Source organism: Chaetodon auriga, chromosome 8 (assembly GCF_051107435.1).
Source record: "Chaetodon auriga isolate fChaAug3 chromosome 8, fChaAug3.hap1, whole genome shotgun sequence".
Lineage (NCBI taxonomy): Eukaryota > Metazoa > Chordata > Actinopteri > Chaetodontiformes > Chaetodontidae > Chaetodon > Chaetodon auriga.
The window spans coordinates 5431240-5455692 of NC_135081.1; the positions used below are offsets into that span (position 1 = coordinate 5431240).

Consider the following 24453-nt stretch of genomic DNA (forward strand, 5'->3'; position numbering starts at 1 on the left):
TCAGGATGTTAGCTAGTAAGCTCACAAAGTGCAGAAAGCAAGGCTGCCATCTCCATACTACTTCAAAACCGCTGGTTAGTGAAATACAGTTGAGAAGAAATCACCTTCAACATCTTTCAAGTATATTGTGCACAAAAGATTTGACTCTAGTGATGATACACATTGCTTCTACATCTGTTACTAATCTTATGGAGATATGATGAAAACTAAATGTGAAACATCACACATATTTACTTCCAACCAGATTGCCAGGGATGTATCTCAATCAAAACTTTTACAAGCTGCAGTCACAGACTCACATTTAAACACCAGTGAAGGATTTGGCACTTTAACGCTGTGTCGAAGAAATAAGGCAACAACAACAAAAGCACCACCATCATAGCCACTTAACCTACTTATGTGGAGCCATCTATCTGACATCCCACTTGCTGTGTATGTATGCTCTTAAGTTAACTGGGTCTGTCATAACACTTCACATTAAAGCGGCACACACACGAAGCCCGCAGGCCCATCTCAGCAGGGTGGCTCTCCTTGCCATCCCTCAACCCACTTTTCTCATTTGTTAATTCTGTCACTAGGACTACAAAGCCAATAGTGGAGGTACTACTATACGTGCCCTTTTTTCTTTTTTTTTTTTCTTTTTTTTTTAACTAATGAAGATAATGACACAATATAATACTTTAAACAAGCACACATAGTTTGGTTTGAGAGTGAAACAAGTTAATTAGAGTACGAACATCTTTACTTGTTATACACAATGTCTGCTGATGACGGTAGATAAAAGTTTGGCTGATGTACATTTGGACATTTTTCCGCTTTGTTGCTGGTAGAGAATTGTGAAACACTGCCAAAGTAGGAGCAATGCTCTTCATTACATTAACTGAGAGCAAATGAGAACAGTGATGATATGATGACTGTTTTAACTGTATAACAAAACTCAAAATTATAGGGACTCCTAAGCAAAGGACTTTAGTAATCAGTGCTTTTGTACTGTATTTTGGGCAAAATGAAACCTCTAACATGAAAGAAAAATTACTTAAATTTCAGTGTCTTTTTCAGTGTACTTCCTTTACTACAGTAGCACATTTGCACTCAGTATGGTGTTTGAATCCCAGACCACAAAACTAATAAATGAATCCTTACGGTGCCACAGAGTTGGAAGCGGATTCTTGTTTTCTCCTGCGGCTCAAGCACAGGGTGGCACTCCAAGTCCCAGAACTGGGCATAGTCCCCTCTGTCCCTGGGCAGGAAAGTAATAGGCACCTGGCAGAGCAAGAAAAACAGAGGAAATAAGTAATCAGAGTGTATTAAACCATATAAATGCTCATCATTACTACTGCAAGCTTTTAAAGTGTAATATACACTAAGTGTTACTTGAATATAACTAAAGCACATAAAACCAGTAAACAAAGAAAATGTTCTAAAAGATAAATAATCGTATTTTGAAATTACACATCAAACAAAAACTGAGAGAAAACAGAGAACAAAGAGGGCCAAGTAGAGCAGGGCGGTACGACGGTATACACCGTACAGCAGTAGAAATATATCCACTGGTAGAGATTTGGCGATACCGTTTCCACTGTGGAAGCTCTCCCTTAAACTGTATTTACAGACATATCATTCACAGTGTTTGTAGTGCTAACCTGCTACACACAGCGAGTGAAGGGACGTGTTGTTGATGTAGCATGTGTAGCTGCTTCTTATTATTTGCTTGCCTGTATGATGCTTTTCCACTCTTTATTCATATTGTAGACATCTTTAAATACATGTAGCATTGATATCCACACAAAAACAGTCATCATTAAGGATGAGTCCTCCTGCTCCTCCTCCTCCTGCACACTCTACCCAGACACCACCCTTTGGCTAAATGAGGCAGACTATTTCCTGTAAGTGAGGACCTGTCTGACACGGACGAATGTGCTGCATGTGTGAAAGGGCAACTCTGAACAATGTTCAGATCTGATTCTGCAGACATTGTGCAGAGTTCATTTGAGAACACAGCTTTAGTGTCTCTGCTGTATATTCAGAGCAGACAGGGAAAAGTACCAATCCAGCTGCCTCGCATGGTGACGTGATTCGGACAGCAAAACTGCTTACCATGTTCTCACGTGACCTAAGAGCAACAGTTGGTGGTGATGATGCACCTCTGTTGCATCCCTGTTCTTCTCATTTGGACCCTTAAAGCTTCCATTTTGAAACCATGTTCGTTTTACTGTTTTAACTCAAGGGTTGAGTTGTTTTTAGGTAGTTTTTGTTTGTATGGAAGTTTCAAATAAAAAAAGAAAATAATCAAATGTGATGAAGTATGGTACAGTATGATTACTTTAAACCATTTCTTAATTGAATCATCATAACAATTACTATACTGTACTGTGATAAGAGATTTTGATCCTATCGTTGACCCCTGGCAGAAGCTTGTAGGATTACTGTAAAGTTTCACAGCAGCCTTTTTTCACAGTAAAGCCCAGGTACAGACAGAAGTTTGTTTTGCTTGAATTCTTCAAGGCATTGGTGCAAGAAGGTGCTGTACTGTTTAATGAGGCTTGCAGTGTAGCACAAACAAGACTGATCTGCTGTAGCGCTGTTCCTTTGGGAGAAAACACTCAATTCTATCACGCTCTCTAATGGTAAACATTTAGACTCATTACTTATAATAACAATTGCATTCTATTTAGATGTACCACTTCCAGGGTCCTGATAAAGCTGTTACAAACATGACATTTTGATTGACAATTAAATATCATACAAATGTTTGCAATTGACAATTTAATTGTCTTTTTTGTTCATATTATACCACTACACTACTCTTAAATGAGGGCGTAAAGTCCACATTAAATGACACGTTGAAACTAGTTTGTTTGATACTGAAGGCTTCAGATTAAAATATGACCAAATATACTTGTCAAACAGAGTGAATTTGAAATAAAGACCTGTCTCTAATATAAGCCTGCTTCAAATAAACGTCTTGCTCTGCTGCACTTAGCTGCATTTTAAAAAGCTTGCTCTAAAACTGATGTGTAGGCCAACCATTTGTAACAAAGTGACTACACTGAGGAATACGAGAGTCACAGTATCTTGGAAAAAACTATTTGATTGCAATACTGCAACTAAAGTGATTCAGCAAAGTGTAACATGTTGTATAAGATATGTTCAAGTAAACTAAGGCTTTTATATACCAATGATGATTTTCAATATGTTAAGTGGTCTAATTAAGAAAAGTAGGCAATGAAGTACATCTTGTCAAATCTCTTTACAATGTCTACAAGTCTAGTTAGATATCAGTACCTACCTGAATATTCTCATGGGCTCCCAGTGTGCCTGAGACCCTGGAGCATCTGAAAGCAGTGTAAGTGGCCCTGTAAACATCTCCAGTGTTGTCAACTCCCTGAGGAGAGAGAAGGAGCCACAGTTTGACCTGAATCACTGCTAGCACACAATGGCCAGTAACAAGAGAAAACAATCTTAAATCAACATCAGGAGTGTGAACCTACAAAATCAACTCATTATCAAAGTGAGTCACAAGACAACAGATAAAATCTCACTAAACTCAAAAGAAATTAGAAATAAACTACAAAACTAAATGCATGTGTTCCCAGAGGAGGGATAATAAACAGAAGGAACAGAAAAAACAGTAAACAGGAATGAAAGAACTGACAGAAGAAAGAGCTAATGAAGAAAAAATAACCTTGACATATGGAGGAGCAAATGATGACAGGTACCACCTCACTTCCACTTCCCCATTCTGTACCTCCAGCTGGGCCTCTGAAGTAGACGAGAGAAAAGAGAATTTCAGCTTCCCACAGGAATACACACACAATGTGCTGCCTACAGACTGATTTCAAACCCCAACAGTGTGAAGCTGGAAAATACCTTTTATTAAAACTTTGTTAGTCTCCTAGATTGTTGTTTTAAAGCTTTACCACAATGTGCTGCTACATTTTCCAACCCAAATTTAGGGGAACAGATCAACTTCTGTCCTCTGGTCAGTCACCTCCCTACCTGATGTTTCCCCTGAAGGAGTGGTGGGGAAGATGACAGTCTTGTTGCTGATCTCCACCAGGGCTTGAGGTGCCTGTGGGGTCTGTGGGGGGAGCATGGTCTTGGTGGTCAGCCTGGCTACAGGCAGCACTGGGGTGGCAGCCTGAGGAGGCAGGGCTGACAGAGTTGTGTCTGCTGGGGCGGCGGACACATCCAGAGCCAGGTCACGACGTATCTGGACCTTAATGAACTGAACCAGTAATAACATAGCGCGCTTGTTTAGTTCTCATAAACACAAAACAACGTTCATGACTGATTTGTGTTGAGGTTTGAAAAGCTCTGTGTCCAGAGTGACTATACCTTCTGCTGACCATCACACTGGACATAAATCTGTCCACTCCATGGCAGCAGGGCAGGTTTAGTTGCTAGTGAAGGGTTGGGACTGACCAAAATCTGCAGGTGGCACCTTGGTTAAAGAAAATGAAGAAAGGAGACACAGGTGGAACAACTAAAATCACATACATGGTACACACACTTACATCAATTATGACTGGACAGTCTTCCGGTAATTGTTCATTTAGTGAAGCTATGATGACACTACTCGTAAAGGGTTGAGCTCTCACTTTTACATGCGTAATCTTAAAAATAAGCTGTCACCATTTTGTGCATGTCTAATACACTTGCTGTGGTAAAATCACCCACAGTATGATAAATGCAAATAAAACAAGAAAGATACACAAAGACATGCGGCAAACACCATAGAGTCTAGTTCTAACCCAAAAACCTCAAATTCACCTTAGCCAATAAATTTCATTGAACGAGCAAGTGTATTCTTACTGAGGCTCAATAACTCCATGCTGAGGGGTGATGGTAAGGCAGTGAGCAGGCCAGGACAAATCAAAGCTCAGCTCTCTGGATGTATTGTTCCGAACCTGAACCTGGCTGGTGGTGGTTACACCATCTAAAAACAACAACAACAACAAAAACATGTACTGCTGGCTATTTATGCAAGATGTCATTGCAGAGTCATTCACCTATGGTTTGGAGAACCAGAGACTCAAAATCTGTAGTGAATTTCACAGCTAAGGTGATAAAAGTTCATATAATAATGTGCTTCTGAAATCTTGACTCTACTCACTGATGGTGGGAGCTGCGAGGACAAGTTGTTCTGGATGGACGGTCCAGGACTCAGACTGCCTGTGTAATGACTCTGAGGCCTGAGGGAGAAGAAGACAGTCTGCATCGAAAAATGAATACTTTTTTTTTTTTTAAATGTCAAATCCAGTGAAAGAACTGTCATCCAGTTGAAACAACACCAAAATAATCAACACATATCTCCTCACAAGCAATCATTAAAGCCATTAAAGAGGGCTTATGGTACCTTTAAGGAGAGCTCTGTCACTCTCAGTGCTGGACCTTGGGGACCTTTCACTGGCAGCACGTCCAGAGACACATTGCCATTTGGCAAACCACTGAGAATTGCACAACAATATTAAACTACATTGTGCTCAATTACAGAAAAAACTAAAGTAAAAAAATACAGTTATCAAAGAGCTGCAACACAGTCATAGCAGAGAATTCCACATTATAAAAAAAAGCACATATGTTGATAGCTTGACAGAAGAGAATGTACACCAAAACCATGCATTTACCCATTTTTTTCATTTTTCACATATAACTGAAATACTGATAAACACTGTTAAGCAATTCATTTTTGTATCCCTGTTTGTGTCGACTATATCTGTTACGTTGTCCATTTTCAACGTTCAACCAGGTCCTAGTATAATACAGCATGTTAGAAATATGTCTGTCGGTACCTGTCTGTCTCTGAACTGTGTCGAGCAGAGGGCAGCAGCTCAGTGTGGTCTCTCTGCTCACAGTCGGTGCTCTTCGTACTTCCCAGCAACGACACCAATATCTTATTCATGTTCCCATAGAAGATGTGAGCTTCATTGGGCCGTTGGGGCAGGTCGTACGCTACAGAAAAGGTACAAAAATTTGTCAGGGTCACCAAAATTTAAGACACCTATTCCAACAACCTTTAGACTATGATTTACTTCTAAGACCTATTATACCAACCATACCATCAAACCAACTATGGTGTAAATAGAGCAGCAAAATGAAATGTGAAAACACAACAGATTATTACTTTCAATATTATTTAGTGAAAGGTCAAATGGAACTAAATTTTCAGACCCTACAAAATGATAGTATCATCTTACTCTCTGTAATATGTTCTTCTCCCAGGAACTTCTCATTAAAGTCGATGTTTTTCAGCAGACTGTTCTCAGACAGAGCCTTTCGCGCAGCCTCTGGTTTGCTCTGAAGCAATCTGACAGAACAAAACACAAACACACTGTAGGGAACAAAACTACTTTTTTGAAAAAGCAGAACCATTTGGAATTTAATGTATAAACTCTGTCAGCACTTTCTATTATTCAGAAACAATGTATGTTTATTTGAAACATAACAGCATACAAATCATGGGCAGCAGTTTCACACGAATATTGCTTTGTGCATAACAAAGCTGCACATGGACAATACGTCTTTTGGATCACATCATGGAAGTGTGAAAATAAAGGAATTACTCGTCTAATAGACGTCAACAATTTCATTTGACAAATACCCTGTATTGTTTATACTGTATACACTTAGCACAGCAGTGAAGTTAATGTACATTTGTACTGCACAGAACAGTACAAAGATTCATGCTGAAGCAAAGTCAGAGTGATACAATCACTTCAACCCAGAGAGATTCACATTATTCAAAACAGAATTTTTTCACTACATCAGAGTTTCGTACTAAACTTTTCCTAAGGACAGATTTAATTCAATTTCCCACTACTAATTCCCATACCTGCTAACATAATACTTAAAAAGCAGTGAAACAAATAAACTAGTGCTAGAAGCGCTCACCTCCTATACTGCTGCCTGGAGACCTCATCTCCACAAAACAGACAGACAGTAGCCAGCAGTGCATTGGCCGACTGACTTAGGTTCTGTTCTCTTAGGGTGGACTTCAGTAGCACAGTGATGACCTGCAAACACACACACATTAATTAATACTGGATTCATATTATTATTTCTTCCCCCTGTATTACTGCAAATCATTAATTTCACTATCTTGTTTTTTTCCTGAACTAGAGTGTGACTGACATGAGTTGTATTCTCTGTCCTACCTCTTGTGTCCGTTCCTTCAGAACAAACTGTGACGGGGCGAGGCTGATGACAGAGGGTTCCATAACTGATCTTGTCTGCACATCAGAGAAGGCCATGGCTTTGATAAAAGCTGCTCTGGAGCCTGTGTTCCTCACGCACAGACAGACTTTGCTGATGCGACCGACAGCGATGTCCGTCATTGTTGCCACATAGCCGTCCGCCTGTTTTCTCTGGTCCTCCAGGATTATGTTGCTGGTCCCGCCATAGCCTGACAGTGGAATCTGAAGATGGGACATACAGGTATCAACTCAAACTATAGCCCAAGTCTTTCTACAGAAAAAAGAAAACGAGGCAGGAAAAAAGAGAAATGCAAAGTAACAGATGATTACACAGAAAAAAGGGTCACATCCTCACAGTGAATTTGACTCCTGGCTGTGAAGGCCGGACTCCAGACTGTTTGATCTCCAGCTTGGCCAACATGCAGGCCACTCTGGTGGGAGCAAAGAGCAGATGGACGGTCACGTCCTCTCTGGGACGGATTGACAGCTCCCCATGCCGGGTCAGACGCTCCTCAGGACTGAACATACTCTGGAGCTGAGGGACACACAAGTTTATAGTATAGTTCACATTTGAATAGTGTGGACATTCCTGAAGGGATTACTCCAATTATGACTTTTGGTTTTGTAGCATTTGTTGGGTGAGAAATTACAGGAATGTCAAGAGAAATGGTCACAAATTTGAAGTCTTATTGGGGAACTATAGTAGCATTCTATAATCAGTGAAGTGTCCTTTAATGCCACACTAGTGTATTCATCTTAAGTCTGTTCTCTATCTGGCTTTAGCTACATGTATCTGTGTGATCCACTTGGGTGTCCAAAGAAAACTGATTGAGAAAAAAAAAAAAAAAAAAAAAAAAAAAAAAAACAACCTTTGGTCACAAATACTTTCTGATGAACAAACACGAGACATATGATAATGAAAATAAACTCTGCAGTTGATACCATGCAGGATGTCATAACAGAAAAACAGGATGGAAGGATACTCTGGTAAACATCTCATCTCTATTCTTCCTCAGTTCGGAAACACACACATATTACAATCTACCTGAAAACAGTCCTGGTCTTGACCCCGAATAAGCAACCGTAGCTGCTGCGTGCTGTTGGTGGAGTTGTTCCTTAAAACCAGCTTCTGTTGGCTGAAAAACAATAGCAGCTGTTGGTTATGACAGTGTGCAGGAGTGTCAGACTACCTTTGACAATGTTTTCTCTGAGATTGAGAGTCATTATTTAAATGTCCTAATTTGTGTAGAAGAGCCAAGTCAAACCTGGATCCAGTTAAACCTTTAAAGAACGAACCCATCCTACGGGGATTTAGCTTTCTTACTGCTGTCTGTGCTTTACCTCCCTTCAATGAGTGTAAATAAATTGTGCATTATGTTGAAATAGCTTCTGAGGAATAACACTCCCTGTAGAGAGCCTCTGTCCCTTCTCATGAATAACATTATACAAGCCTTAATAGAATAAGGTGGACCACTGGGCCTCCAGTTTTTTTATTGATTACTTTCCAATGAATAATTGATACCTATAAAGTGTTTTTTCTCTAACCAAGTAATAGTGAAATTAATGAAAAACTGAAAAGTTGCTTACACAGCTCGCCCCAGAGTAACCCCTCCCCAGGCTACGAACTGTTTATTAGAGAGAATTGGTGGAACATCACTGGCCACACCAGGACCAAGGACAGCAGCAGAGGGAATGGCAGATTTCCCAGAGTCCTCTGGGACAACTTCTCCTTTCAGGGTGACCTCATACTGAGGACCTGATGGCAGCACCAAGATGGTGAGAAGGCTGCAACACAACAAGCACAAGCAGTTAACACAAGTTAAAGCACAAGTTAATCCAGATCAAGAAGTTGAGATGTCCACTCAACATGTGACATTGTTATGTTTTGGATTATTCAGGAATATAACCCAAGACTAAGACTTCATCTAAATCTATTACATAATCTCTAATATCTATCTACTCCCATAACAGAATGGATGGATGGAATAGTGGTTTTACTATTTACACACTTTTATAAAATCTGCTTACTGCACAGTAACTACTTAATCACATGTAAAAGCAGTAAATGTTGGCATACCTTTCTCGATATTTCCTGCTGCCCTGTGCTTTGAAGGAAACTACAATGCCTTGCTCCTCTCCCACTCTCAGGGACAGTTCATCAGGTGTCACAGAGAAACTGTCTTCAGCATCACTGTGCTATAAACAGAAATGAAAAGGAGACAATTAATGGGAATAGAGGTCAGAAGAGGAAGTCAAACTCAGTGATGAAACAGCAAAGAAACTGTGGGTTGAATGCTGGGAGGCAAGGGGCAGGAGATGGAGAAGAAAGAAATGGAGGGAGAGATAGAGCACAGAATATAGAACGGGTGAGGCAAGATAGGGGGGAAACAGGAGAGAAAGGAAGAATTGGAGAAGGAGCAATGAGAAACAAAGTCAGAAAGAGAATGAACAAGAGGAGTGAGACAAAGAAGACAGAAAGAAGGTAAAAACTGAGAAAATGAGACAAACAGGAGAAAACTATCAATGAATCCCCACCGTATGTGCCACATTCTGAGCCCAAAATGTCACAGAGGCTTACCCAAACCCCAGATCTAATAAAAGTAAAGGTCAGAATTACCTTGAGTTTCAGCTGCACGTCAATGTTTCCTGCATTCTTTAATGGCAGCATCTGTTGACAGGATTTACCCAGTGGAGCGGACAGGCTGACAGTCTAGACAAAAGAAGCACAAAAAAGCAGTTGACTGCCAACTCTATGAAAGGTCAAGAAAAGTTAAACGAGGAATGAAACGTGATAAAAAGGGTAGTTTGACATCAAACTTTCTGCCAAATTAAATTTGATGTATTCATGATTAATCTGGCAATTTCATTTCTCAAAGTCTTCTGACATGTGAAACAAAATCACTTTTTAATCCAGTGCAGACAGTCTGATAGTATACTTAGCAAGAATGGGGAGTTGTGCATCCCATCAGGTTCATTTTAAAGTGTTCTGTAAATTCATGCCTCACTCCTTATTTGCCTGCTGCTATGTAAGATGTTCAAACGATCAACACGACTGGCTTGGAAGATTTCAGAATGAGCTTTTCATAAATTTGTAAGACAAATAATTGTTTTATAATTACAATATGCCCATATTCTACGGCCAGGGCCATCTCACCTTCAAGTTTAACTAACTACCTACCTTGGAAATTTTATGAATGAAATACGACTAGCTGGTTGGAGGCATGTACTCATGCAGCTGTGTGTCAACAACGAGATACAGCAGGAGAAAACCTAACCTGTAAATCCCTTTTGATAGGTAAGAGTCTGACTGCTTTTAACACAGAAATCTGCAGCAATTGATTAGTATAACTGTCCAAGTTGGTCACTGATAATCAGAACAGTCCCTGTAAGTGCTTAGACCACTTTTGTGTTATCTACTTTCTTTTTAACATTATCATTCCTCTGTGTACTACTTGTGCTGGTACAATGATTTTCAGTTACATTTGCTTGGCCAATTCTGTAGGAGCTGGCCAATCTCCTTACTATGAAGACCTACTTGTGACAAGATAAACAAAATAATGAGACAAAAAAAAGAAAAGAAGCCAAACAGCAGCTGGACCACCTGCAGGTCTTTAGGAGCATGGACCCTTGCAGTTCCAGACCTGGCCCTGAGAGGAATACTCCTGATCACATGACTTGGCCCAGGAGAGTCCACTTCAATGTCCACCCGAGCACTGTACTCATCAGGCAGACCCAGCTCTCCTGCCAGCACAACCACAAAGAGTAAAGGTAAGCAGAAAATAACAGAGTTTGTTTCATGATTGTATTTTCTCTGCAAAATGTGAAAATCTATTGTCTCAGATGAATACATCTTAAGTGACATGAACTAGTTAACACATCCCACTGCCCTGAACACGAATGATGCAAAATCCAAAAAGTGCAAATCCATGAATGTTCGATCCAGGTTGATTACCTGAAGAAACTGTGTACTTCTGAGGGGCCTTGAAGTGAACCCAGACCATGAAGGCCTGTGGATTCTGAGGAGAAAACAAACAAACAAACAAACACGTTTTCATGTGACCAATAAAATCAGTTTCATTGCTCAATAGGTGAGATAGAGAATCACATTGGATCTGTGAAACTGTGCTACATGAAACAAAAACACACAGCATGAAATAATTATATAAGTGACAAACATGCTGAATATGGTTGAAATGATTTTGGCAATTCCAACCTCGTCGTGGCTGGCATGCATCACGTGATTCATCACCGATGGAGAGGACACTGGGGTCATGTGTCCAGCTTGCTGTGTCGCATCAGATGTCATGGTAACAGGGTGCTTGGAAAAGGTGAAGCATCGCCACGCTGAAGCATTCTGGAGAAATGAGATGTGAAAATTGACCCACTCAGATACATTTATTATGCTCTCTGCTGTGTTTTTTTTCTGCTTTGCATATTAAAGTAAGGATTAGTTGCTAAAGGGCAGCTTCATTTTTCTCTTATGACACCCTCAAATTTAGTTAGTGCAGAAACATAAAGACTTGAGTTATGCTGAATTTAGGGCCAGCTGCATCCAATCTTTATGTTTGTTTAAGTCATTTTACAAAGAGACCACCAAAATGTACACTGAAATATATTTTACTAACTCTTCATAATGTCAAAGCAGTAATAACACATGATTTAAATGTTCATCTGTGTTTTAACCTCACACAGTTGCATCATGTAGAAACCACATAGCTACCACTGGAGGTCACTGTTTCACTGTAGAGGATCTGTATATGTGTATGTAGGTGTCTAAGAATATATACATATGTAGTATGTTGACTCACTGCGCTGATGACCAGACGGATGGGCACTGTAGCACGTGTCCTGTTGAGCAGTTTGAGAGGAATGGATCTGGCACTGCCTCCTGGAAGGTCTCCAAAATCCAGACAGCCAGATTTGCCGACTTCAACCTGAAAATCAAACTGAATTTGAGATCCAGTCTTTCACCCAGGATTTACTGCCTAGGTCTACCTGAGCATGATGGCTCACGCTTTCACACATGTGGTGTCCACACAGGCAGGCACCCCATCTTTCTACACTGAGTCTGCCTTTGATAATCACCCATCAATAACAGAATGTTTCATTTCACTAGAAATTTCAGTTATATTTAGTTTAGGCAGGGAAAGTTTAGAAGTGTGTGCTTAACTGAAGTGTTGAGTTTAAGATATATATATATTTGTTCCCATGGCTGTGACAATGGATATCAATGGTTAACCCTTAATCAGTTAACTAGCAGGGATATTTTTGGCTGGGTTCGCATGTTGGTCTACAGGTTAACTTTCATACACACAGAATGTGATGCACGCCAACCAGAGGCTATCACTCAGTTGGTGTGCCGCATGATTGAGACTCACATGCTGCCAAGCAGTGTGGTAGAAGATGAGGGATTCAAAGCCCTAGTTCGGTGCCTCAGGCCAAGTATTTTATGCCATTGAGAGCTACTGTGACTAACTGCACTGAAAAAGACTTTGAGGAGAAGACGGATAAGCAAAAAGTAAAGCTAACCAGGGCAGACAAGCTAGCTCTGGACAGCTCTCACAAATGAAAGCTACATCACAACTATCTGTTACTTCATCAGTGCTGAATGCGAGCAGGGTTTCCATTTTTCAACCAAGAAAATCTGTTGAAGTTCAACATCTCTGGTCATAATGTCTGATGAAGCTATTTCCAGAGTTAAATGTGAAAATAATCTGGCTCTACACCATTTTCCCACGCCGCTTCTCTGATATCTGCCCTCTCGATTCAGTGAATTAAGAGCTTATTTTGAGCTCTGGTGGTGATCAGCGGGACAGTGGGAAGACAGACCAACATGGTTTGGGGGAGTTTCATTTTGAGTTAAGTTAATATTTCTGTAAATGGAGTCTGACGGCATTGGCGACAGTGATACAGCGTCTGTTCGTGGTTAAACAAAGCATCTTACTCTTTCACATACAGGTCTGTCTCGGTGTCGGCTGCTGGCTGCAGCACTCTCGTTCAATACTGGACCAATTTCAAAAATTGGTGTCTTATTTGTCACTTAGACACCAAAACATGAGAAAATGGGTTAGTTACCGGTTAATGGCTGTCAGGCTACTGAAAGCCAAATTAAGCGAAACTGACATCCTATGTCACTTATTCTACACAGACATTGAAACTGTAGGACGTCAGTATGACTAGCAACAGATCATTTTCACTGTATTTTTGCTAAAAAACATGTATGTCACATGGAACCAGAAATGAAAAACAAGAGGTTGAGCTACGTGTATGCACTGGTTAGGTAGGCAGTGTGTCCTGGGTGTTACATACAATGCAACATATTTAACTTTATGTTTGAGCCATTCAGTAAAGGGAATAAGCGACTTTATTTCCATATCATATCTGTCAAAACACCATCTCTGTGCATGAGTCTTGAACCTCAAGAGTTTTACTTTGCCTTATTTCTTATGTTGCAGATTATTTTTGGTAAAGTTTTTAAGGTGTGGTTGAGTGTGATCTGTGAATTGGAGGTCCTCACTTCTAGTGCAGGATTCTCTGCGATGGCAAGCAGCACCACCCTTTTTGCAAAGATATTGGCCCTGGCAGCAACTTCGGTCTCGGCAGATGCAGGCCAGGAGCAAACACTGAGGACACACTGGTAGACACCAGCTTGTGGAGGGATGAACAACACCTTCTGTTCCTCTGTAGTCTTAGGGCCAATGATAGTCTTGTTCTTCACTATAAGCCACTGGTATGGCAAGCATTTCACCTGTGGGAATTGGCATTGAAGATAGCAGAAAAGGTGATCTTTCAATGAGCACTGTCAGCTGGTTTAGCCAGACATATTTTAATAACTGCGTTTGAAAGGAAACTAATTACAAGGAGCCCCTTGCTTCACAATGTGACATGTCACCACTTAGTTATTATGTGCTTTCTGCTCACCTTCTCTCCATCAATGGCCAGGCTGGTGACAGTGATTGACACTTGCTGCCATCTCTCAGAGGGGTTGAAGAGGCTGAGGGAGGTCTGTGAGGCGATGCCTACACAGCAGGCGTGAGGGAAGCGCAGTTCCTCTGGCACCACCACTTGGCCTGAGGGTGACAGTGGAATGGGGATAGCTGACGCAGGGAAATACTGCCCCTCCATGCAGAAGAGGTGAGCAGTGTGCTCATTGTAATTGAAGACAACCAGACGCAAGGACTTGAGCACTATAATGGATTACAGCAATTAAAAATTCACAGTTTAATTGCCTATAGCAATTTTCTGCTCTGCACAAGATTGATTATCTCTCTGTATCTGACAGACTGTTGCCCACAGATATGATTAGTTAAGGTATGAAGAAGATTATAAACAAAACAATTACACTCTAAACTAATGGTCTTTTCTCACTAAAGTCAAAAAGTCTTATCATTGTTTCCAATTTCAAGAGTGTACACAGTATATTATGGGGGAAAAAGAACTTTGCTATAAATACCAAGACCCCACCTCTGAGTTCCTCAAGCCCACCTGCCACCAGCGGCTCTGCATCATACTGACTGTAGGGCTTCCCCATCATCTCCATGTTCTGCTGGCTCTGATGGGGTCGAGGGACGTAATGGGACCCAGGTGCCCCAGAAATCCCCAGAGGACCTGATGTGGGAAGGCCGTGTCTCACTGTTAGATCGCTGTTGGGTATGCCTGAAAAAAATGGAAGAGGAAGCAGAATTATTTCAACAAGTAAATTAGGGGTTTAACCATTATGTTGCATCAACATTTTTCATGGTATTTTAGTGTTTCATCAGACAAAAAAACTCAGCACCTATATTTATGAAAGCAGAGGGAAAAAACATGCCTGTAGAGGATACACTGAAGAGACCATTTCCTGTTGCTCCCACATGATAAGCACCTGGATGTAATGGAGCTTGAGGTCCCAAATACTGCTGAGCCAGCTGCGAGTTGAAGAGAGAGCGTCCAGCAAGGAGGGATTGCATATCTCCTTGGTGGGGAAGGTCAATCAAGCCAGCACATTGGGGCTTAAAGCTAGGGATGGGCACATACGGAAGTCCCTCTGACGAGTAGGATGGAGGCATGCCATGGCCACCGGTATACACCGACGATGACACTGAGCTAGCAGCTCCCCACTGCTGAGAGTTCTGAGGAGCTGTAGTGCTGCTAGCCTGCTGAATGTTCATGTTACTGCAATAGCCAGAGTCAACTTTAGTGAGCTGTCTTACATTGGACACGGATAGCTGCTTGTGGTTCCCACAATCTGCTGAAAGATCACCAGTTCTGTCCCCGGGGCAGTGATAATTACATGCACTCTGGCTGCGAGTACAGCTCAAAGCAGAACCAGCACACGAGGACTCCGGGTTTCGACACTCCTGTGCTGGTAATGGGTCCAGACTTTTAGAGTGCTGTGGTTGCACCTGGTCCAGACTTTTAGGCAGGCCAAGAACATCAAGGTTAGACTGTGCATCTGGCTCCACTGGTGGGGTTGGACTGAATCTGATGATGGTGGTGCTCAGTGCCACAGTGCAGTTTTTCTGTGGAGGGCAAAACAACCCGAGACAATAAAATACCACACTCATGACACTCACTGTGAATTCTAACATTGGAGTTTCCCTTGTCAAGGACAGCACTTCAACAATAATGTCCACATGACAGAGACCTGGTCATGTGACATTCATTTCACAAAAAGAATGGAACTTTTACTGCTGTTACAGCCAATGTTAGTAATAGCTTACTTAGTCCTCTCATACCTTGTGTCTCTCAGGTGTGGGTATGACAGTGCCATCATTCATTGAGATGTACGTGAGCCTGCTGAGACTAGGGCTGGAGCAGGTAGACTGAGGAGAGTGGTCAAGACCTGGACGCTTGTCCGCCAGACTTCCACTGTGCGATACACATATACATATGCGACACCATACCAGGAAAACAAGACGACATGGGAACAAAGCAAAAATGAGTTACGACTCAAACGCAAATGCCCTGTGTCAGTAGTAATGTGCATCAGCTAAACAACAGAAATGTAAATTATACCAGAGCAGACAAGAGAGTAAATATTTAAGATCAGGACAGTTCCTTTCATGTCAGGTAATCATTTTATAAATTTGGGAAATCTGAAGCCACAAAAAGATAATACTTTCATAATAATTACTAATATTGAAAGTTTAATACAATACCCATCAGCATTGGAAGTGGAGGTCTGACTTGGAGAGGAGTGAGTAAGTGGAGACGTGGAAGGTCGGAAGTTACACTGCGTCTCCTCCACAAAGGGCTCAGAAAAACCCTTCAGCAGCTCTGAGAATCACAGGAGGTATTGTTAACATGCATGTTCATCACTTCATCTCAATATTGTCACATGGGCAATACCTCCTCATTGTGTACAGTATGGTGGCTGCTTATTTCTAAAGTTGTTTGAATATGACCGACCAGAGCAAAGACAACTGTTGCATGTTTAGTGTTTAAATCAGAGGCCATATTTCATATTTCATTACTCACCAGATGTAGGGTCTAGTGGTGGCTGGGAGAATCCAGCAACCAGTGGTGGTTTCTTCTCTGGGGAGTTACTGGATCTGTCCTGCTGCTGCTGGCCTGCACTCCTCACCCTCTGTGGTGGAGGAGAGGAACCCTGAAAGCAAGGCAAGCAAGACTGTCCTTTCCTCAAGTCTGGTGGAGTTCTTGGCAGGCCAGGTGAGGCAGCAGCACATTTCTCACTCTTTTGTGATGTTTCTAAGAAGGGCCTAATAGGGTTGGATGCTTGAGGGTTCAGTTCTCCTGGCTTGACTCCATTTTCTGTGAGGGTCCTGCCTGAGGAAGCACAGGTCTTGGTGGAAGACGAAACAGAGTTACCATATGTTGCCATTTTGTCTGCCGGTGGGTTGGGAGTGGAAGAATGCTCTGAGCCCATAGACCTTCTGGTAGAGCTGAAAGATATATGAGGACGAGGAATAGAGCTTCTTTTTGAGTCAGCCTTATGACCTGGACCTTGAGATAATGCATCTGAAAGGGACACCACAGATGAGTTAGCGTTTAATGTTGTCTCTCCTCTTCTGACACTCTCCTCAGTTGTTGCACTTGTGGGCCTCTGGTGAGTCTCACTATCCACTCGCTGAGCTGAGCTCCCCTGTTCCTCAGGATACTGTGCCTGTTGGTTCCTTTGAGAGCTGCTGAGGTTGTCAGCCCAGCCTGTCAGGTCAAAGGTAGTGTGTGCCACAGAGGCATCGCTGCTGTCTGACACGTCAGTCCTTTTAATGTATTTCTCCATATCGACGGTACTCAGGTCTCCAACACAGGTGCTTCTCTGTAGTGCATCCAACAAGGCACTCTGATATGGCTCCGGCAGGATCTGTGTAGAGGGCAGAACACTGCATATTATTTATTTATTAAGGTTTTTTTTTTCCAGGGTGAATATTTAAAGTGCAAATTCAGATCACAGTTTCACTGTTGACAAGCAATCAGATCAGATCATAATTCAAAGGGTTTACTTGAGTCAGTACAAAAGAAGTGCATTTTCTTTGTAAGGTTCTACAGAAGGACAACTGTATTCAAGGAATTCTTAGTTGTTGGGGTTTTTTTTTTCAGTTTATTCTGGTGAGACCTTTTTTACAAAAACAATATATTTAATTTATTATATGAAATGTCATGGTTGGACTAATTTATAAAAGTTTATGTTATAACCCCAGGAAATAAAATGTGAACTCAAATTGAAAATAACTTTGCAGTGCCTGATAATGACCTACTCAAAATACACACAATATTAAATGTACAACCCCAATTCCAAAAGTTGGGACAATATGAAAAAAAAATAGAATGCAATCATTCATAAAAATCAATGAAGATGCTGAGGTCAAACATAGAATATATTGCTTTTGCTGTGTTTTCAATTGAGTACATGTCAAAAAGGATTAGCAAATTATCCCATTCTGTTTTATTCATGTTTTACTCAGCGTCCCAACTTTTATGGAATTATGTGAGGAAAAAACCCCAAAGCCTTACATGTTCAACTGAGTGTGGTTCTTCTGCACAGTTATCAGAAGCTCCAACAGGTCCTGCAGAACCAGGCTGATTGATCACCCTACTCCTCTTGGACAGCTCCATGATCATGGCAGCCAGCTGAGATGGGTCAGTGCTGATGGACGCATCAGCAATGGCTGAAGCGATTGTGCTGATACTGAGCATCAGGTGGCTGCTGTTATTGTCGGGGGACACACAGCTTTGGTTAACCAAGCCTGACTCAGAGCCAGAGCCCTCACTTTGCAGTGCAGCTCTAACAGCGAGGTCCTAAAGAGGAGAAGGGATTTTAAGTTTGAAAGTCATACACATGTACAGGTAATCCTACATGAGGATATTCTAACATCAACATCTTAAAAAAAAAAAAAAAAGCCTTTACCTCCTGTTTACACGGTTCTGGATCAGTATCACCTTTTGGTGACATCCTTTCACCTGGTGCCTCAAGAGTTTTGTCCAGGTCCTCTGCAAGGAGAAGATGATGAGCAACAGTCAAAAAGCACAGTAAATGATACACGAAACACAGAAAAGATCAGGTACTGCTGTATGAGCCTAGAAAATGATTCTTCAGCCTCAGAAATAATGTCAACACACCTGGGTTGAGAGTTTTGTCTGCTTCACTGAGTTCCATGGTATCACTGTGAGGGGAATTGTCTCTAGTTGAGAACTCTGAAGGGTGAATTAGGGCAAATGGTTCCCTCTTCTCTGGAGATGTAATGATGTAGCCAAAGGATGGCTAGAGGAAAAAAGAACAAGCTTTTAATACGTGTTATAGTTCCCTATCCAAAGGACTTTAAAAGCTAAAGGCTTAAAAGTTCACATCATTAGATTCTACAAACACAATCTTCCTCAGCTCCCGCATAATTGTTTCTGGAGTCTCTCTTAACAACAACACCAAAAAAATAAATAAATAACAAAACACAACACACACATGCATATCAATATTGATGCGCATTCCTTCAACTGTATTTTGTCTGAATGAACTCTTAATAACCTCTGTGTGAGACCCAAAGAGACTCAGAGAAAGAACATTTTAATTTCTGTAACCACTCAGAAAGCAGCCTTACTGACCCGTTTAACCCCGTCGGCATCATCAGTGCTGCCAAGACAGCCCAGGGCTTCAGAGCGTTGTCCAAAAAACTGCCCAAAAGACAGTCGCAGGTAACTTTGGTCTCCCTGCTTAATGTCTGAGGAGACGTGAGGTGCCCTCATCAGGATGTGGCTGCTGGTGGGGATCTTCCAAGATGAGCCACTTTGAAAGGTGCTGTTGCAGCTGGCTGGTTCAATCTTCTCCTCCTGTGTGAACAGCAATACTCACATTAAAACACAAGAGGCTGTGCCTTACACAAAAAAAAGTTACGGTCTTCTCTTACAATAAAGCAGAAGCACACTATATTAAATCATTCGTTGATTATTTTGTTTATACTAATGTCATCATAACAAACAATGTAATCAATGTCGATGTTGGTTATGTTTAGCTTGTGGTAACAGATAAACAGATTAACAGTATGTTCATTCTACAATGTCTTTTGATGTGACTCAGACAGTCAGCCAAAGCTAGAACTTTGTTTTCTGGACAGGAGCAAAACATGGGACTGTTGTATACCTGCATGAATCTGTGCTCTTTCTCAAATTCCTCTTGATCCTTAGCTATCATTTCCATAGCATCACCTGCAAGGGAAGAAAAAAATGGCCAAAGCATCTATTTATTCACAGTATTTTGTACAAACAAAAACACTGCAGTAAAACAATCTCACAGTTTTATAACAGAGCTGTGGCCCTGGTACATACTGGGCGGAATGAAGTCTTCAGTCTGAAATTGGCCATCTTGCTCTGTTGTCTTCCCATCAACCTCCTTCTCAAAGGAGGAGTAGTATGCCAGATCTGTCACCCACTGCCCTTCTTCATTCTGGTACACCACACTACGAGTGGCATTGGCACCTGAAGAGACAAGCTATTCCATTAACATATTACACCATGGACCAATATGTATCAGGTTTGAGTAACTCAGGAAATGTCTGATATACACATCAAGGATAAAGCCAACCTTGTTGAAACTCCAGCTCCATGTTGTCGGGGCAGTGGTTCCAGCCATCATCTGAATCTTCTTGCTCCTGGTGGAAGCTCTGGGAGAAATACTTGGGTTCAAGGGAGGTGGAGAGGGGATTGTTGTCATCTTCACTGGTGCTGCCTGAAGCCTCTGCCCCAGTCACATCACCACAAGGCCCACCCCTTATGCCCAAGGAAGGCCTGGCACCATCAGGCTCATCTGTTCCTTCCTCATCATCATCATCATCATCATGATTCTCATCACATTCTGGGAGCAGAACCTGAGAGTGGGTTGGTTGACAAAGGTATAAAGACTGCGTAACATTGAAAATGTGTTTCAATATTTGTGCCTGACCTCTACATTTTATTTTAAAAATGTCAAAATTGCCTGATTTTCCCTTTTACATGTTGTACCTGGGAAAGGTGGAAGCTCCCCTGAGTGCCATCGAGGTGGGAGACATTTGCCGAGTTTTGAGGTCTTCTGAGTCCAGCTCCACTCCTCAGGTAGACTGAGTCCAATAGTCGGTCAACAGTAGGCCCAGACTCTGTGCTCTCCATGGCATCCTGGCATTCAAGTTAGGACCACATTTAGAGAACAAGCAACATTATGTAAATATATTCCTTAAAATAAACGTCTTCAAAATCATTTTGATGGTACACTAACTTATAATAGAGAGAACTGTGCCTCTTTCATTCCCACCCTGTGTGCTGGATGCCTGGTCTATGTAATTTGGGTTGAGTGGGTACGATCTCCCAAAAGAAGTGTGTAACATTTTACAGCACTGTGTCACACACCACCAACTATGCCACTGATTTTGGTGATAGTGGATCATATTTTATGGATAAAATATCTTCTGGTTTTCCCACTAATGTCCTCCAGGTGCTCTGCTTCAACTCTCTAATTTATGGGGTTTCCTTGTGGACAGCTAGCTTCACGTGTCGCAAAAGTAACCACTGTAGCAGTTAGCTGCTTAGCTACCTGACTCTGCCTGGAGTGGACTAGAGCTTGGTGCACCAGGAGAGAGTTGGCGTTCCTCTTGACTGATGTAGGCACACAATCAGTCCATTTTGTGAGGAAGAGAATTCAAATGACACAACAAAGGCCCATTTTTATGGGAATGTGCACAGGGCCTGATGAAGAAAATCTAGGTTCGGAAAGAAGTTTGATAGCCACCGTCATGACACCCGTTTGCCTCTGACTGGGGCTTTATGTTTTGTTGCTTGCTTCATAGTACGTACACCCTCTTGGGCTAATGGTCCTCATTATGAAAGAGGCACACAAAATATGACTCACCAGCTGACATATATTTCAAGACAGATCCATGTTTTTTAGAGGTCATTCTTCACCCCAAATCACTATATCAATAACATCTGAATAATATCTAGTAGGCTTGTCCCGATCCAATATCGGCATCGGATCGGCCGCCGATATTGGCAAAAAAATGCGTATCGGTATCGGCGCGGCGGCACAGAAAAAAATCCGATCCGTTAAAAAAAAAAAAAAAAAAAGTCCGGTCCGGGTTTTCCAGCGCGCCGATTCAGATAATCCATTCCAGTTTTTTTGCTGTGGTTTCCCTAAAATCCGGTCCGCATTTTCCAGCACACCAGCATTAGCGTCTCCCAGTTTACCTGAGCATCGCCTACATTTTATGTAAAGTTTATCGGCAAAAATGTCAGCTGTGTGGGATCATTTTACTTAATATGACGACAAAGACGAAGAGGTGGAGTGCAACATATGCCACAGCAAAGTCAAGCGTGGTGGTAAGGCTGTAAGGAGTTTTAATACAACCAATCTAATCAAGCATTTAGCGAAATACCACCATAAACAACATGACGAGTATCTTAAGAAAACCGAAGACAAAAAGAAAGCTACACAGCTAACACTAACAGAAACTTTTGCTAAGCGTGACAAACTGGCACTGAACAGTCCCAAAGCCCAGGGAATAACAAGAGTCATTGCCGAGGAAATCATTCTAGATGACGAGCCATTATCTCTCGTGAGTAAAGTGGGATTTAGACGCACCACTCAACACCTGGAACCAAGGTACAACATGCCCAGCCGTCATTACATCCTTGAGAAGACTATCCCCCAGATTCACAAAGATGTTAGAGATGACATTGCCAAACAAGTAGAGAGTACAAATGCTCTTAGTTTCACAACGGACATGTGGAGCTGTGATCACCGCCCTTTAGCTTTACTAAGTTTAACTGCACACTGGATTGGGCCGGACTTCTCCCCAAAGAGCGCTGTTTTACATGCACGTGAGTTTAGAGGCACACACTCAGCGAATGCCATCACAGACGCCACGGAACATATGCTATGTGCTTGGAAGATTGACAAAAAGAAGGTCCATGTAATTCTGAGAGATAACGCGGCCAATATTCAAAAGGCAATGGATCAGCTTGGAGTGCCCAGCCTGGGATGTTTTGCGCACACCTTACAGCTCGTTGTCCAACACGGTCTATTGGCACAGCGAGCTGTAAGTGATGCCATTGCCAACGGGAGAAAAATAGTGACCCACTTCAAACACTCCCCCAAGGCCTACTCTGAAGTCGAGGATGTTGAGGACGAGTTGAATATTGAACCGCAGCTTCCGCCACAGCAGCCGATGTTATCCCCTCTGTCCGTGCGCTGACACGCTTCCTGGACAATGAGAGCGAAGAACACCGAGGGATTCAAACCATGAAGGCCACATTACTCGATGCGGTTCACACACGTTTTGACGAAGTGGAAACTGAGCCCCTCTACGCTGTGGCAACAATGCTAGATCCACGCTACAAAGACAAGTAAGTGTTTTATAATTGTTGAACATGCTATAAGCTTTAGTACAATATTGAAAATATTTTACTCTAAAGCTGGCATTTATTTTTTGTCAGTATTTTAGTTGGCATATTTTTCAGTTAGCATATTGGCTTTTTTAGGTATAAGGTATATAATGGTTTTTTTTTTCTTCAGTTATCTGATTGATGAGGACATTAATGTCACTGTTGATCATTTGCTGATCATTTGTGATCTATTTTGTGTGTTACTTGTTGTCATTGATCATTAATATGTGGAGACTGGCTGGAACCATATAAAATAATAGATACATCTTTATTACATTTTATCCAAATATTAAGGTTCTTCACTAATGCTACCAACCTGGATCAGGCAAAGGAGGCACTAAAGGTAGAGGTGATGAAAATGGAACAAGAACTGAAGACCATGCACTCTGGAGAAGGTGTTGCTGAGGCTGAGACAGTAATGCAAACACCAGGAATGGAGGCTGGAAGCTCCACCAGCAGCCTGAGCAGCTACTTTGACAAGATACTGGAGGAGAGCTGCAGAGCAGGTCCGTCTGAGCAGCAGATCACCCAAGGGGCACTGTTTCAGTTGGAGAGCTACCTCAGTGAGCCTCCAATTGGGCGTAAGAACAATCCTTTTCACTACTGGAGAGACAATCAGGCTCGACTACCCACCCTGGCAGCAACAGCAGCCAAGTTCCTCAGTGCTCCTTGCACCAGTGTTGAGAGTGAGAGGCTTTTTAGCGCAGTCTCACTCATCATTGATGAACACAGGAGCAGGCTGACACCTGAGCATCTTGAAATGCTTGTCTTTGTAAAAAAGAATTTCCCCACCATGCTCGGACTGCAGTCAGGGCAAACAGTTGAAGGGAGTGTGTAGATAGAGATGGAGCAAAAAGTGTGGAGGAGATTGGGGAGTAGAAGGCATTTTTGTTTTTAAATAGTTAACGATATTATTTGCACTGATTTTTAAAGTCTTGGTTTACACCTGCTCAAGAGCAGAGTACTGGTGCTGAGTTAATAGACTATTTTACACACAGGTTATTTGTGTGTTTTTCTTTTTTTTCCATAGTTTACAGTCTGATTTGCACTTTTACTGACCACTGATGCCATCCCTGTTTGTTATTTTTAATGTTGTCTATTTTCTGTTTATCCCTGAATAAACAGGTCAGTTTCTTGTTACCAACCATTGTGTATTCAAACTCACTTAAGTCAGCTGGCTAGTTGTTATCAAGAGTACTTTTTCAATATGAGTCTAATAACTAAGTAAGAAGGCTAAATAACTTTAAACTTTAATACATGCTCGGTCGGATAGGCCGGTATCGGTATCGGCCACCAGTATCAGTATCGGCTCGGAAGTGCAAATACAATATCGGTATCGGATCGGAAGTGCAAAAAGCTGGATCGGGACATCCCTAATATCTAGCTCACTCATTGTTTGGCCTGTGGATGAACA

The 24453-nt window shown here is 41.8% G+C and overlaps 1 protein-coding gene across 2 annotated transcripts in view; it reads right to left on the reverse strand.

Annotated features, from left to right (window-relative positions):
• The window catches only part of cep192 (centrosomal protein 192), a 35699-nt gene that overhangs the window by 4717 nt on the left and 6529 nt on the right, over positions 1 to 24453 (reverse strand). Inside the window, exons 13-48 of one of the 2 annotated variants that reach the window (XM_076737042.1) lie at positions 20628 to 20777; positions 20212 to 20494; positions 19956 to 20105; positions 19771 to 19835; positions 19236 to 19460; positions 18759 to 18900; positions 18547 to 18629; positions 18153 to 18437; positions 16656 to 17502; positions 16337 to 16454; positions 15914 to 16046; positions 15007 to 15697; positions 14682 to 14852; positions 14118 to 14266; positions 13714 to 13944; positions 12005 to 12130; positions 11410 to 11550; positions 11149 to 11212; positions 10798 to 10937; positions 9814 to 9906; positions 9274 to 9392; positions 8784 to 8981; positions 8242 to 8332; positions 7552 to 7731; positions 7158 to 7418; positions 6895 to 7016; positions 6201 to 6310; positions 5796 to 5955; positions 5360 to 5450; positions 5117 to 5195; positions 4816 to 4939; positions 4339 to 4444; positions 4000 to 4228; positions 3686 to 3762; positions 3290 to 3385; positions 1144 to 1263 (exon numbers count right to left, since the gene is read on the reverse strand). In XM_076737042.1, the coding sequence (XP_076593157.1) occupies positions 1144 to 1263; positions 3290 to 3385; positions 3686 to 3762; positions 4000 to 4228; positions 4339 to 4444; positions 4816 to 4939; positions 5117 to 5195; positions 5360 to 5450; positions 5796 to 5955; positions 6201 to 6310; positions 6895 to 7016; positions 7158 to 7418; positions 7552 to 7731; positions 8242 to 8332; positions 8784 to 8981; positions 9274 to 9392; positions 9814 to 9906; positions 10798 to 10937; positions 11149 to 11212; positions 11410 to 11550; positions 12005 to 12130; positions 13714 to 13944; positions 14118 to 14266; positions 14682 to 14852; positions 15007 to 15697; positions 15914 to 16046; positions 16337 to 16454; positions 16656 to 17502; positions 18153 to 18437; positions 18547 to 18629; positions 18759 to 18900; positions 19236 to 19460; positions 19771 to 19835; positions 19956 to 20105; positions 20212 to 20494; positions 20628 to 20777 (6450 nt within the window). Of the gene's footprint in view, positions 1 to 1143; positions 1264 to 3289; positions 3386 to 3685; positions 3763 to 3999; positions 4229 to 4338; positions 4445 to 4815; positions 4940 to 5116; positions 5196 to 5359; positions 5451 to 5795; positions 5956 to 6200; positions 6311 to 6894; positions 7017 to 7157; positions 7419 to 7551; positions 7732 to 8241; positions 8333 to 8783; positions 8982 to 9273; positions 9393 to 9813; positions 9907 to 10797; positions 10938 to 11148; positions 11213 to 11409; positions 11551 to 12004; positions 12131 to 13713; positions 13945 to 14117; positions 14267 to 14660; positions 14853 to 15006; positions 15698 to 15913; positions 16047 to 16336; positions 16455 to 16655; positions 17503 to 18152; positions 18438 to 18546; positions 18630 to 18758; positions 18901 to 19235; positions 19461 to 19770; positions 19836 to 19955; positions 20106 to 20211; positions 20495 to 20627; positions 20778 to 24453 lie in introns of both variants that reach the window. The other variant, XM_076737041.1, reaches the window with a different exon arrangement.